The 16,223-nt window shown below is 40.1% G+C and overlaps 1 protein-coding gene across 3 annotated transcripts in view; it reads right to left on the bottom strand.

Annotated features, from left to right (window-relative positions):
* The window catches only part of Tbce (tubulin folding cofactor E), an 88,068-nt gene that overhangs the window by 22,921 nt on the left and 48,924 nt on the right, over window positions 1-16,223 (bottom strand). For all 3 annotated transcript variants that reach the window (XM_004640835.2, XM_023700844.1, XM_023700843.1), the window contains exons 3-4: window positions 11,982-12,066; window positions 3,756-3,938 (exon numbers count right to left, since the gene is read on the bottom strand). In XM_004640835.2, the coding sequence (XP_004640892.2) occupies window positions 3,756-3,938; window positions 11,982-12,066 (268 nt within the window). The remainder of the gene's footprint in view (window positions 1-3,755; window positions 3,939-11,981; window positions 12,067-16,223) is intronic.

Raw genomic sequence — 16,223 nt, 5'->3', positions numbered from 1 at the left:
TTGAACCGTGATCCCTGATGCCTTGCCAAGCTTGTTCTAAGTAAGCGCTTTAGACCACTGAGCCATCTCTCCAGCCCTACAATAATTTTTAAAACAATGATTTAGTGAGGTAATATTGGAGAAGCTCTCAAAATATGGCCTAGGGATATATTTATTCATTTTATTAGTATTTATAAAACAAACATAAAACTGACAACATTTGGGGCAGACAGTAAGATCACAGTGCAGGGCATGAGTGGTCACAACTGTTAAAAGGAGGAAAGGGCGGCAGAGGCTCCCTCACTCCCTCAGGTCACTAGGCCTTTAGAGTTTCATAATATTTTATGGTGCCCTCAGGCCAAAACAAATCCTCACTGTTTCCGTAACATGGCTGGGGCCGAATCGTATCCTGATGACTATGTCCTCTCAGCTTCGTGACTGGTGGGCTTGCCCAACTTCCCACAGCCTGGAAGCAGACTGGACATCAGCATCTCCATCTTCTGTCCACAGTGATTTCTAGCAGGCACTTGTTTGTTTGTTTGTTTGTTTGAGTCATAATAACTGCTCCAAACAAAGCCTTTTCAGGACCAGTTCCTTCTAAAACTTAAAATACTTTTTCCTGGGATAACATGGCTCAGAGCTTGGGGCACAGGGCTTTATACATCATCACTCCAGAGACAAAGCCATCTCCAAGAAAAAGCACACACGATGGTTCTTACCTGCTCTTGATTCCTTTGTTTTTATGTCTTCTCTGAATGGTACATAAAAGCTGATCTAATGAATGTTATTAAGGGGATAAGACAGTGGCTTACAGTAGAGGTTTCAATAACAATAGTTATCACTCACTACATAATCTCAGCAGACTTACATTTTAGGTCTTTCTTTATGAATGCATAAACTGAGGTTTAGAAATGATAATTCAAAAAAAGGAATGATAATTAACCTCCTCTAACTGTGTCAGAGTCAGAAAAGACCTGACTACCATCAGAACCAAGCCTATGTGATTCACGTTTGTCTACTCTGCTAAGCTGCCTCACAGTCTTTCTTCCTTTCCTTTCTTTTCTTCTTTTCCCTCCCTCCCTTCCTTCCTTTGGTCCAGGGCCTTACTATGCAGCTTGAACTCATAATGATCTTCCTGTCTCAGCCTCCCCAATGCTGGGATTACAGGCGTGCACCACAAACCTAGTTTTAGTGGCTGGCACGGCATGCAGTACCAGGGATTGAACCCAGGTTGTAGCACTTGCCAGGCAGGCACTTAGACCCCCAAGATATCTCCCCAGCCCATAATTTCTTTTATTTATTTATTTATTTATTTATTTTTATTACATTTATTTATTGTGTGTGTGGCCAGCTCAGCCCACCAGGGGGCGGGGGCTGGCTGGCATGTGGTGCTGGGGGATCGAACCGCGGTCCCCGTGCTTTGCCAAGCTTGTTTCAAGTAGATGCTTTAGACCACTGAGCCATCTCTCCAGCCCCCCATAATTTCTTAATTTGATAACCTGTATGTAGTCAAAGTAAGAGACTGTTTCATAGTCTCTACCATTTTTCTCTTCAATCAAGATAGGCACTAGCCAATATTAAATGCAATGATTTTTCAGTCTTAGGATCTTTCATCAGAAACACTCATGAGGGGCTGGTGAGATGGCTCAGTGGTCTAAAGCACCTACTTGGAACAAGCTTGGCAAAGCACAGGGACCGCGGTTCAATCCCCCAGCACCACATGCCAGCCAGCCCTGCCCCCTGGTGGGCTGAGCTGGCCACACACACACACACACACACACACACACACACATACACACATAAATAAATGTAATAAATAAATAAATAAATAAATTTAGAAAAAAATAAATAAAAAAAAATTAAAATAAAAAAAAGAAACACTCATGAATTATATGGTCATTCTTAAATCAAAGGAGAAAAATCTGTTCATAATTTGTTAATATTCACAGGGTCTACACTATTCTCTGACAAAGATTAACTAATTAAAACATCCACAGTATCACAAAAAAAGAAAAAGATAAAATGCAGCTCTTTTGGTAAAGGAAATATATATATATATATATATTGTATTTAGTACAGAGTCTACAGGGTCTCACTACACAGATCAGACTCGTTGTGATCCTCCTGCTTTCAGCCAATCCAGTGCTGGGATTACACATGTGCACCACCACGCCCAGTCTCATATGTCATCTCAGTACGCCCCAGAGGTGGGGCTGGCATGGTATGCTGGGGATCGAACCCCAGTCCCTGTGTCTGCCTAGGCAGGCACTTTATTCTGCTGAGCTATCTTGCTGGCCCTATATTTCTATTTTAAATTGAAGAACTAAGAAAAAAAAAGAAAGAAAAAAGAAAAACTAAAACCAAAAGCTCTAAGTTTATGGAAACATATCTAACCCAAATAAGTCTGCATGACAAACAGAAAAAGTAAATGCATCTAGGGAGAGGTGATGACTGCCTATTGTTCAATTTGTATTTTCTAAATTCTGGACAATTTATATTGTTTCAAAACTAAAATATAGTCAAGTTGCTTTTTTAAAAAGCTTGCTCTTTGGCATGCATCACCTCAACTAGCCTGCAATTTTTAAAAATACGGGCCAGGTATGCTAAAAATGAGAAATTAATTTATTCAACACTGTTCTCACATACACTGTAATTCTTTATTATGTTAAAGTCCAATTACAACGATGACAAAAGATGGCAAAGAAATTTACTTTGAGCAGAACTGCCATTTATTTTATTTTGGAAATCGAAAGGAATTTCAGGCCTATGCCAAGGGGCTGCAAATCTCCTCCTCACAATGGCCACAGGGGTCGCAGGCGGATGCCTCATCCAGGTCAGCCATCCCAGCTGAGGCGGTTCTCTGCAGCTGCAGCTGAGAATGTACAGACATTAGCTCCACTCTCTCCGATGCAGGCAGGAGCAGGGAGCATGTCTGCATGGAGCCACGACGCACTTCCATGAAGAGGAGAACACTGTGGTGCCCCACCATAAAAAGGCATCACTTAGTGCCCCTCACCCTGAGGCACTTGTTAAAAGCAAACTCCTGTGTCATACACACTAAAATTCGGATTCAGTAGGCCCTAGGGACCAGGGATCCTCTACATCCCAAAGTTCTGCAAGTGATAAAGATGTGCAGCCAGAGAAGAGAACCACTCCCTGCTCGATGGTGCCTGCCCTTGTCCTCAGCACGGGCTAAAACTCAACTTACTGGGCTGGGGAGATAGCTCAGTGGCATAAGCACCTGCCTTGCATGTGCAAGGACCCAAGTTTGATCCCCAGTACTGCAAGTTGTGCCAGCCCCAGAGCCCCAGATGTGCCTGCTGGCCCAAAACTGGGCATGGTAGTACATGCCTATAATCCCAGTACTGGGAAGGCTGAAACAGGAGGATCACTATGAGTCGAAGCTGTGTGGTGAGATCCTGTACCACAAAAAATAAAAAGAAACTCATCACTCAACTGTTAATGTCAGCATGAAATAGAAAAGGGTCAAAACATCAGCTTTAGTTATTGATAGTCAATACATAATATAGTACAAATATTCAGTGAACAAATCAATGTTTTGATGCCAGTCTAAAAAATTCTACCAACCCTACGCTAAACAAGATTTTAACTTCCCGAATCCTCAATCCTTTGGTTTCTCAGATCTCAAATCAATTTTCACAGAGAGGAAATGTTTGGAAGCAAGGTCCTGAGCATCCATATGCAATCAGGAAAATTTTAATGTTGAACCTGGATGACATTGCAAAAGACAGCTTTACCATTATCAGCCTACTTACCTCTGCTGTTTTATAATAGAGGCAAAACCAACAGTTTCCACAGGTTTGTTTCCAATTATGATGTGCTCTTTGCTATCATCCTCTGGTCCGTCCTCTAACACATAGCGGTTCTTAATTGCAGTAAGAAAGTCCACTCCAAAATTTACCTTGTTTGGACGAATGAAGGATCCTCCTGTTGGATGCCTAGAAAAGAGAAAAATAGAAGTATCTAAGCAGGGAGTGGTGGTTCACGCTTGTAATTCCAGTATTCAGGAGGCTAATGCAGGAGGATCACAAGTTCCAGACTATCTTGGGCCACATGGCAAGGCAGTGTCTCAAAACAAGCAAAGAAACAAACAAAAAGTACCAAACAAGCAACAAGTTCCTTTTTTCTTTCCTTCCTTCCTTCTTTCCTTCCTCCCTCCCTCCCTTCTTCTCAATCAGAAGAGAAGGCTCCATATGGCCTCAGTTTTCCGTATTCTAAGTCTTGTCCTTTTTTGTCCATCCTCTCAACTTCCTCACTTTGGGAACATCAAGTGTGACAGGGGACAAAGCATTGCAGACAGAACAAATTAGTGCCAGCCTTCCAGCCAGAATCAGCATACACTTCAAAGGAACAAAAGGTGCAGCCTTGCTTGGATTATCCACTAAACTGGGATTTGCACTCAGTCTGTCCATTTGTCTACCAGTGACAACAGAGACATGCTGTGATATGGACATTTCTTTTTTCTTTATTATTATTGTTTTTATATGCATATGAAGTTTCTAGATTTTTGTTGCTATTGCGCTTTTTTTTTTTTTTTGGCAGAAGTGGGGATTGAACTCAGACCCTTGTGCTTGCCAGGGAAGCGCTTACTCTACTGAGCCATCTCCCTGGCCCCAATTGTTCTCTTCTTGTTTTTTATTTCTTCCTTCTCTCTTTTCTTCCTGTCTTCATCAATTTTCCAAAGTTTGCATAATCTTTCTTTATTCTCCATCCTTGCTTGTAGTCTTTTTTATTTCTCATTATTCCCCCCCCCCATCTTTTAAATTTTCTCCTTTCAGGGTAAAATGGTCATACTGAGGGGACTGGGGAGATGGCTCAGTAGAATAAGTGCTTGCCTGGCAAGTGCAAGGGCCTGAGTTCAACCCCCAGTTCCACAAAAAAAAAAAAAAAAAAAAAAATTGTTATACTGAAGGCATATTTACTGCATACAATTTTCTGGTTATCATTTAGATTTTGTTGTATAATCACTCACTTCCATAGTTAAAGGCGGCAACAAATGTCATTTTATAAGCTGTATTTGATGCCATTATTATTGCTGATTGCACTACTTTACTCAATGTGACATAATTATTCTAAAGAATTGTTCTTCCTGGTATGCCAAGACGAAGAATACCCAAGGATCATAAAAAAATACTATAGGTGAGTGCCAGAGAATCAAGGGCTGAGCCAAATAGGCAGCAACTTTTCATCCCCAATAAATTACAAAGGTAGGATCTTGCAACAGACTCAAACAACCTATCTCAAAAAGACAAAAAAAAAAAAAAAAAAAAAAAAAGTCAGAAAACTTCCCTGTCAGAGAAAAACAATTTGACAGGTATAGAGAACTCCAATTAGCCATGATTTAAAAAAAAAAAAAAAAGCTACACAAAGGCATATACCAGTCAAGATTCCAGAAACTCAACACAAAAACACAAAAACAGAATATTGAAAGCTGTTAGAGAAAAGAAATAAATCACCTATAAAACAGAGCCCACCAGAATCATGGCAGGCTTCTCAACACAAACCCACAAGACATGGAGAGCTTGGAGTAAAGTATTTCAAACCCTAAAAGAAAATTCCTCCAACCCAGATTGATGTATCCCACAAAACTATCTTTCAAAATTGATGCAAAAATAAGATATTTCTATGACAAAGAACACCTGAAGAAATTCATGAACATTAAACCAGCACTCAAAAATGTTCGGAGGGACATTCCAGAAAGAGATAGCAAGGATTACAACTACATGAACCCCAATAAAATGACTACCAGCTAAGGCAAACAATTAAACAGAGTAGAAAAGGAGCGAACAATAGGAAAATAGTGTGACAAGGATGAGTCAGTGCATGTCAGTTACAGCAGTCAACATTAATGGTCTCAATTCACCAACTAAAAGATACAGACTGGCCAACCGGATCAGAAACGAAACTATGCTGCATACAAGAAACACATTTAATTACAAAATGAATTCACAGACTGAAAGTCAAAGGATGGAAAACAATATTCCATGTGACAGGAACCCAGAAAAAACTAGAGACAGCTAGTATATTCCTAGACAAAGTACCTGTCATGCAAAGACTGATTAACAAAGACATACAAGGTCACTATATTCTTGTAAAGAGAACAATTCAAGAAGAGATACAATCATAAATATATATTCACCACATATCAGTGCACCCAAGTATATTAAAGATTTACAAACATGAAAAAATAAGCACTGATACAATTATAATGGAGGACCTCAATACTCCACTATCACAAAAAGATCAGCTAGACGAAAAATCAACAAAATATCAAAACTGAGACAAATTCTTGAACAAATGGACTTAGTAGATGTCTATAGTATATTCCAGCCCACAATACAAGAATATACATTCTTCTCAGCTGCACATGGGAATTCTCCAATAGAACACATTCTAGCTCACAGAACATGCCTAAGTAAATGCAAAGGAACTGAATTTATTCCATGCATATTATCATACCACAGTGCAATGAAACTGAGTAAAAAAACCTTGATGAACATGGATGTAAAAATCCTTAATAAAATCCTTGCAAACCAAATTTTACAACACATTCAAAGATCATTAAATAGGATCAAGTTGGCTTCATTCCAGGAATGGAAGGATTATCCATAGCCTAATAAACACAATACAGTGTACCTCAGTTCATGAACTTTTTTTTTTTTTTCAAATAATTTGGTAAACAAAAGGGTTTGGCAAAACTTTGGTTCATCAGGCGATGAACACATGACTGCAGTCATGTTTCTCTCATGAATATCAGTGTGGCCATCTTTTCCAGATTTGTGCAACAGTTCAAGTTTGTGAACTAAGGTACTACTGTACACCACATAAATAGAACCCAGGATAAACCACATGATCATCTCCATTAACATAGGAAGAACTTACTACAAAATTCAGTATCTCAGGCTGGGGAAGTAGCTCAGCAGTCTAAGCACCTGCCTGGCAAGCTCAAGGACCTGAGTTCTGTCTTTGACAAGGCATGCTATGCTAGTCACAGAACCCCAGGTGCATCATGCCACCCCAAAACTGGGCATGGTGGTGCACCCTTGTAATCCCAGTGCTGGGGACGCTGAGACAGGAGGATCACTACAAGTTGGAGCTTCGTAGCAAGACCTTGTATCAAATAAATTTTTAAAAAATTCAGAATCTTCATGATCCCTCTACTCTCTACAGAAATAAATTCAAAATGGGTCAAAAACCTAGGTATAAGACCCAAAACTTTCAAACTCCTGAAAGAAAACAGAAGGGAAACACATGAACCCACAGGCACTGGGTAAAGACAACCTGAATAGGTCTTGAATAGCGTAAGAAATAACAAAAAAGCATGAGGCTAACACAAAGATATATACATAGGGCAGTATAACAGCATAGAGGACACAGAAAAAACCCATGCAACTACAGCCTTCTGCATTAAACACTGGAGAAAAGGCAGCCTCTTTAACAAACAGAGCTAACACCTGATTCAGCTACACCACTCCTTGAAAAGATTAAAGTCAGCATCCCATAGGGATACTTGCATACCTACATTTATTACAGCATAACTTACAATAGGTTAGATATGGAATCAGTCTATGTGCCCATCAACATATTTCCAGGTAATTAAAATATGATATAGAAACATAATTGGAATATTACTCAAACATCTGGAGATCATGGTGCTGAGCCAAATAATCCAGGCTCAGAAAGAGAAATATTGCATGTTCTTCCTAATATGTGAAATCTAAAAATGATGACCAGAAAGTCAAAGGGAGGCTATTATTAAATAAGAGAAAGAAAATGAGAGGGAAAAGAGTGTAAGGGTGGGTAATGGGCAGTGACTATAATCAAATATTTTTTGTGCACTGAAACAAAAAAAAAGTGAAACTGGAGGAACAAAGGGCAAGGGAGATGATGAAGGATGAAAACCATCAAAGTGTGTTATGTGCATACATGAATATGCCAAAATGAAACTAACCTGTAGAATATGCATTAATGAAAAAATGTGAAACAATTTGGTTTTTTTAGACTGCTTCTCCCTATGTAGCCCCAGATGGCTTGAAACTCACAGTAATCCTCCTGTCTCAGCCACCCAAATCTGGGATTAAGGCATGTACATGTAATGCAGTATAAAACCTAAAAAAATAAACTTAAAAAAACCAGTGATAATGAATGTGTTAAAATCGTTATTACGCTTCAATTTGGCTACAGGCAGATGGAATTAGAAATAGTTCTAGGTAAAGCGCCTGCTTAGGCAGAGCACAGCAGCCTGGTTCCATCCCTGGTGTGCCATGCTGGCGCCACCCATGGGACTTGCTGAGGCAGTGATTGAGACTGGGCGTGGTTGTGCACTCCTGTAATCCCAGCGCTTGGGAGGCTGAAAACAGGAACATCCAATCTACATAGTGAGACCCTGTAGTAAATACATAAAAAGAAAATAAAAGAAATAGTTCTAGGTGGCTGCAAAGTGGATACTACACCCTTTACAGATCAAAAACTAACAACCAGGGCCAGTGTGATAGCTCAGCAGAAAAACGCAACAATCAGATATGAAGAGCTCTTATGCTCAGCTCAACAGGTCCGCCAGCTCTGGAAGAAGATGATGTAAATCATGACCTGAGAGGTGCAGACAAATGACCTGAAGGAAGTGGTCAATAAACTGATTCCAGGCAGCACTGGGAAAGACATAGAAAAGGCTTGCCAATCTATCTACCCTCTTTGTGATGTCTTCATCGGAAAAGTAAAAATGCTGAAGAAGCCCAAGTTTGAATTGGGAAAACTCATGGAGCTTCATGGTGAAGCTCTGGAAAGGCTACTGGAGATGAGACTGGAGCTAAAGTTGACCGAGCTGATGGATATGAACCACCAGTGCAAGAGTCCGTTTAAGATCCAGATTTTTAATAGTGATAAAGTCCTATTTGTGAAAAAAATAAAATAAAATAAAAAATAAAAAATAAAGCACCTGCTTAGGCAGAGCACAGTGGCTGGGATTCAGCTGGGGTTTGATCTAGGCCTACCATGCAGGCCCTGCCCCCAGGGCACGCTGAGAAGCCATTGAGATTGGGTGTGGTGGTGGGCACCTATAATCCAAACACTTGGGAGCCTGTAAACAGGAGAATCACTACAAATCAGAGTGAGACCCTGAATACCCAGTAGACCCTGCCCTAAGTTAAAAAAAAAAAAAAAAAAAAAAAAGCCAGAATCTAAAACCAATCATCAATGGAGCATTCCCAGGGGTTTCTCAGAAAACAAACATCCCAGTAAATGACAAATGCAAGTTAAATGGACATCTATCAGTAACAAATCTCTAAACGATAAGGTGGACAGACAGACTCCACTGAAATTCTAGATTAAGATGAAGGTGTTGTAGCCAAACACTGAAATTCTGAACCTTTTCTGTCTAAAGAGAAAAGTTTTGGTGGGGATGGGAATAAAATGAGCAGAGTGTAAAATATGTTTAAGCATTTTGAAGTTTCTTCCTCCTTCTGCCCAAATACAAATACTGCTACAAAATCAACACTCTGATGATCACTTCATGGAAGTGGCATGTGTGTGTGAAGCCCAGTAATCAAGACTCAGTCTACCCTGTTTACTCAGTAGAGTTGCCAGGTAATAGTCACGATGCCTATCTGAATTTGAATTTTAGATGGACAGCAAATCATGTTTGTTTGTTTGTTTTGGGGGGATACCAGGAATCAAACTCAGGACCTCATACTCAGGCACCACGCCACTGATCTAAATCCTTAGCTCCTCTTATGTTTTTGTATAGATCTGAGATTATCATGCATTTGTGATTCATAGTTGCCAAATCTTTTTTTTTTTTTTTTTGTGGAACTGGGGATTGAACTCAGGTCCTTGCACTTGCCAGGCAAATGCTTATTCTACTGAGCCATCTCCCTGGCCCCAGGTGCCAAATCTTGCAGTACAGCTCAAAGGCAGAGTACCTCAACAACTCCCCAAACTTCCAGAGTGAACTTCTTTCTTCCTGGGGCATTGGATGGGGATGGTCAAAAAACACTCATTCTCTGGAAAGGTCCTAATAAATGTTGATTTTGATGCCTTGTTTGTCTTATGCATATTTGGCTTTCAGCAAGCTTGCATAACTAACATTTGTTAACAGACTAGAAATCTTGTCTTTCTTGCACCCTCAAAGCTATAACAGCTAAGATACTGGCGTGATGACATACTGTTTTCTTATGCCCTAGTAAGTATCAAGTTGTAGGCTTCTTCATGAATTGGCCTCTGTGCAAGAGGCACCTCCAGAAATGAAAGATCTACTTTCACCATTTTGGGAAAACGGGCTCATCTGCCAATTATCATCACACTTAGCATTTCTTTCCTTTTTAAAAATATTTATTTCTTTATTTATTTTTGTCACATTGGGGATTAAACCGAGGACTTTGCATTGAGCTATACCCCTAGCCATTTTTATTGTTTAATTTTGAGACACATTTTTACCATGTAACTAAAATGCCCAGGCTAGGTTCAAACTTGTGATCCTCCTGCTTAACCCTCCCAGAGTGCTGGGGTTACAGGCATGTGCCATCACAACTGTGTCTAAAAGCTCCTACCACCCTTCTCACCCTTGTAGTTTCTGACCGCAAGCAGTTAATGAGATTAGTAGATCTATATAAATTATGTATTAACTTTTTTTTTCACATGTTTGGTACAGGGTCTCACTACCCACCTCAGCAGCTCGCTTGTAGTGTTCCACCTATTTTCAGCCTCCCCAGGACTGGGATTGATTACAGGTGTGCACCGCCATGCCTGGACTCGGTGGCCTTGTGCTCAAGGGTGAGGGTGGGGTGGCATGTGGTGCAGGGAACGAACCCTGGTCTGTCTCTGTGCTTGCCTAAGCAGGCACTTAGTCCACTGAGCTAGCATCTTGCTGGCCTTCATGTGCAACTTTTTAAAATGGTAGCTCACCATTCCGTATTCAGATGTTGATTTTATTGTGTGCTTGCTTACTTAATTCCTACTATTAGAATGTCTAGGCTATTTCTCTTTTTATTATTCACTTAATGAATCAGTATTGTGGGGTTTTTTTTTGTTTTTTTGGTGGAACTGGGGATTGAACTCAGGCCCTTGTACTTGCCAGGGAAGCGCTTATTCCACTGAGTCATCTCCCTGGCCCCCATGAATTAGTATTGTTAAGAAGTCAAGAAAGATTTATTTACATTCAACCAAATAAGAGCTGTCAAAAAGGGGCCGGGGAGATGGTTCAGTGGAATAAATGCTTCCCAGGCAAGCACAAGGGCCTGAGTTCAACCCCCGATTCCATAAAAAAAACCAAATAACAAGAATATATGCAGTGTATTATTTGTTGAAACTGTACTTTCGATTTGATTTGAAACTGTCTCATTGCTATATGTTTATCAATAAAACTTTGAAAATAAAATAAAATTAAATTAAATTAAATTAAAAAATAAAATTAAAAAAAAACAAACAAACAAAACAAACAAACAAAAAGCAAAAAGGGGGCCGGGGAGATGGCTCAGTAGAATAAGCACCTGCCTGACAAGCACAAGGTCCTGAATTCAAGCCCTGGTACTGAAGGAAAAAAAAAAAAAAAAAGCAGAAAGGGGACAAAGAAACCAATCCCACTTATAAAGATAAAAGTTAGAAATAAAAAGAAGGAAGGGCCTAAAAACCATATTGATTAAATCACTAATCAAGGATGTGCTTTTTCAGAACACCTTAAATTCTATATATAATTACCTTACAAACCCAGCAATGTTTCTTCCTCAATATTGATTAAATCACTAATCAAAGATGTGCTTTTTCAGAACACCTTAAATTCTATACATAATTACCTTACAAACCCAGCAATGTTTTTTCCTCAATATTGATTAAATCACTAATCAAAGATGTGCTTTCTCAGAACACCTTAAATTCTATATATAATTACCTTACAAACCCAGCAATGTTTCTTCCTCACCATCCTTCCCATTCAACAATTGAATATGATCTTGACCAAATGACAGTGACAATTCATAAGGCAGATTTACCTGCATTTGAAATACACAGTCCCTTCGTGGCTCCCATCATGCTTTCCTCTCTCGGGATTGTCCCACTCTACTCCTAACCAGAGTCCTAGCAGAACAAGAAAAACTGTATGAGTGACAAAAGATGACAGAGGAACAAAAGTAATCACAGCAGCTTGGGAGGCTGAAGCAGAAGAGAATCAAAATGCTGGGCCAGCCTGGACATCTTTCTGTTTTCCTGTAAGCAAATATAATTATAAATGGAAACCATATCAAGTGGACCCCACTGGAAGAGGAGGAAATGTCTCAAGAACAGACAGGTTAGCTTTATACTGGAAACTTCAATTAACAAACACAATCATACATGTTTGGGTCAAAAAGTCAACAATATGGGTGTGGTGGCCTACGCCTGTAATTCTAGCACTCTAGGAGGCTGAAGCAGAAAGATCAAAGGTTTCACCTAATCCAGACAACTTAGTGAGACCCTGTCTCAAAATAAAATAAGTGAACAATAAGAACTGAGGATATAGCTCAGAGCCAAAGTTCTGTGTTCAATTAAAAAACAGAAAACAAAAACAAACACCAGAGATTGTACTCAATCTCTAGATCATTTTGAGTAATACTAACATTCTGACAAGCCTGACTCTTCTAATCCACAAACATGGGGTATCTTTCCATTTTTAATGTTTTCTTTACTTTCATTCTGTAGTATTTCATAGTTTTCATTCTATTTGGCTAATTCCCTAATACCTTATCATTTTTCCAGATCAGTGGTATAGAAACTATGGCACACATACCATAGCAGGCTGTCTGTTACCATTAAAAACTCTAAACAGCTTGTCATCACTGTAATAAATTATATACAACAGTTTATACATATAAAGGAAATTCTGGCACATGCTATAGCACAGATAGAACCTTGAGAACCTAATGCTAATTTAAATAAGCCAGTTACCAAAGGTAGAATATTGTGTGACTCTGTTCATTTGAGGATGCCAGAGTAGTCAAATGCAGAGACAAGTAGTACAGTGGTCGTCACAGGCACTGGTGGGAGGGGGAACAGGGAATACAGTTTAATGGGTGCATAGTTTCAGTTTGGTAAGATGAAAATGTCCTAGGCTGGGCGATGATGATGGGTGTACAGCAGCATGAACTACTTGGTGCCAGTGAACTACACACTTACAAATGATTACAATGGGGCTGGGGTACCTCTCAGTGACCAAAAATAAAATAAAATAAAAATTAAGATAGTAAATTTTATTTGTATTTTGCAATAGAAAAAGAAAACTTTACCCCCCAAAAAACCCAAAACACCAAAAAAAAAAAAAAAAAAAAAAAAAAAAAAAAAAAAAAAAAAAAAAAACAAAAAAAAAAAAACCCAACCCCCCCCCTTTCCTTTTTTTTTTTTTTTTAAATTTAATTTAATTTTATTTTAGGGAAGGGTCTACAGAGTATTCAGGGTCTCACTACTAGATTGGAATTGTAGTGATCCACCTATTTACAGCCTCCCAAGAGCTGGGATTACAGGCCTGCGCCACCACGCCCAGTCTCAATTGCCAGTCTCAGTGCACCCCAGGGACCAGGGCTGGCATGGCAGGCCCCGGGCCCTGAGCCTGCTTGCAGGCACTTTAATCCACTGAGCTATTTGGCTGGCCCCTTTCCTATTATCTTTTATTTTGCTATTTATTTATTTTTGCTCTTTATTTATACTTTGGGTTTCTCATTTAAGAAAAACCATAAGTAGCTGTAAGTCTTGAAGAATATCTGCTCCTTGGGAGGCTCTTCCATCAATGATAAATGAACAGCAACAAAAATCAGTAAATGAGGGGGCCGGGGAGATGGCTCCGTAAAACAAGTGCTTGCCTGGCAAGCGCAAGGGCCTGAGTTCAATCCCCCGTTCCGCCTAAAAAAAAAAAAAAAAATCAGCAGATGAGAGGGCAGATGCAGGCAGTAGCTGGGCAAGACCACCTCTCAGCCAGGGCCCAACCTCACACAACCCAGGTGTTTGCATCCAACTTACTAAAGTGACCAGACTCCAACAACCTCTTTCTAACAAATTACAATGTATAAAAAACTAATAGGGCTGGCCAGATAGCTCATAGGATTAAAGTGCCTGTTTAGGCAGATGCAGGCCACATCGGCCCTGCCCCTGGGGCCCGCTGAATGCCCAATGAGACTGAGTGTGGTGGCCCACACCTATAATCCCATCCCAATGTTTGGTAGGCTGAAAAACAAGAAGGATCACTATGAGTCCAATCTGTGTAGTAAGACCCTGTAGACCCTATACTAAATATATTTTAAAAACAACAACAACAACAAGAAAATAGCAATGAAGCACATAATGTGGCTCTGGGTTACCTTACAAGAAAAATTAGAATTCTTTACTTTTGTAGAATCCTCTAAGTGTCAGCACTCTGGGAGGCTAAGGCAGGAGTATCACAAATTTGTGCCCAATCAAGGCAACTCAGCGACTTCCAAGACCTTGTCTCAAAATAAAAAAAACAAAAAGGGCCAGCCAGAGATAGAGCTCAGGGCACAAGCCTGGAACTGGGGATTTTTTTTTTTTTTTTTAACTGGGGATTAAACTCAGGCCCTTGTGCTTGCCAGGCAAGCGCTTATTCTACTGAGCTATCTCCAAAGCCCCACAAGCACTTTCTGGCACAATACTGCAAAATACACAAACAAAAACAAACAAAAAAAAGAACAATGTTTTCCTTTTTCTTGAGCTAAAAGCAGTCTGCTACAGGAGCTCAAGGAGCATGGAGTAAGATAATGAGGGACACCAGTGTCACATGTTCACAGGTGTTTCACAATAGCTAGGTCATAGTTCAGGCCTCTGACAGAGGTCTGAGTGGAAAGCTTCATTGTGTAGAGGGAGTCAATCAGAAGGTCCAGATGCCTCTATCTGGCTTTTGATGATCTCACTTTCTACAGGAATACTAGCACATCCTAAAGAATAAATAAAACCATTCTCAAACTGTAGACACCAGGATACATGGAGCATGTTAAAAAGGAGGAATTCTGGACCATAACACAGATCTGCTACATTGGGATCTTTGGGCATGGAAGTAGGAAATGTACTTTTTAAAGAAGCTCCCCAAGCTCACTGCCTCAGACTTCCCTTTCTAGACAGATACTGTCTCACGTAATTCACAGCAATTTCAAACTGAAGTTACTTAAACTGTGACAGTGCACCTGCTAATCTTAGATACGAGGCATTGCTTCACAAGGAAAATGACTTAATCCAAGAATCTAGAACCATACATTCTGGCCCTGAGGTCAGAATTGTAGGTTTCTGTATTATATTGATTTGCTGAGAGAACACAAGGAGACATCATGCTCTAAAAAAATTAAAGTAACAGGGCATGGTGGCACACACCTCTAATCCCAACTACTTGAGAGGATGGGTGGGCAGGAGGATCACAAGTTTGAGGAGAACTTGAACTACTTAGTGAGGCCTTGTCTCAAAAATTAAAAGAGGGCTAGAGGTTCTGGGCATGGTGAAATCTCAACACTAAAGAGGCTAAGGCAGGAGGACTGCTCCAAGTTTGAGGCCAGCCTCTGCTATATACTGAGTTCAAGACCAGTCTGAACTACATACTGAGATTATCTGAAAAATAAAATCAATTAATCATCAATCAATGGGCTAAGGGCCAGCAAGTTAGTTTAGTGGAATAAGTGCGTGTTTAGGGAAGTGCAGGAACCAGAGTTTGATCCCTGGTACCGCATGCTGTGCAGGCCCTGCCTCTATGCATGCTGAACTGGCTACCAGGTCTGGGTGTGGTGGCGCACACCTGTAATCCCAATGCTGGGAAGGCTGAAAACAGGAGGATCACTACAAGTTCAAGCTGTGTAGTGAGACCCCATACTAAATACATAGGAAAAAAAAAAAGTCAGTCAGTGGGCTGGAGGTACAATTCAGTGATAAAAAGCTGGCCTAGCACAATGTGGAAAAACCTAGGTTCAATCCCATGTAACACCCTCCCCCCAAATAGAAAAGAAGTTAATGATTTTCAAAAAATAACAGAATCTTGGAAAAAGAATACTTTTTAAATTCACAAAAACATACAGCAGCAAAAACAATAATAATCTTAACATTTAAGATGTTCTTACAGGGGCTGGTGAGATGGCTCAGTGGTCTAAAGCACCTACTTAGAACAAGCTAAGCTCAAGCAAAGCACAGAGACCTCGGTTCAATCCCCCAGCACCACATGCTGGCCCGCCCGCCCCCTGGTGGGCTGAGCTGGCCACACACTAACTAACTAA

The sequence above is a fragment of the Octodon degus genome, unplaced genomic scaffold (assembly GCF_000260255.1).
Source record: "Octodon degus isolate 3935 unplaced genomic scaffold, OctDeg1.0 scaffold00127, whole genome shotgun sequence".
Taxonomy (NCBI): Eukaryota; Metazoa; Chordata; class Mammalia; order Rodentia; family Octodontidae; genus Octodon; species Octodon degus.
Note: the sequence above shows the minus strand (reverse complement) of the source record. Positions and strands in the feature narration are given on the sequence as shown.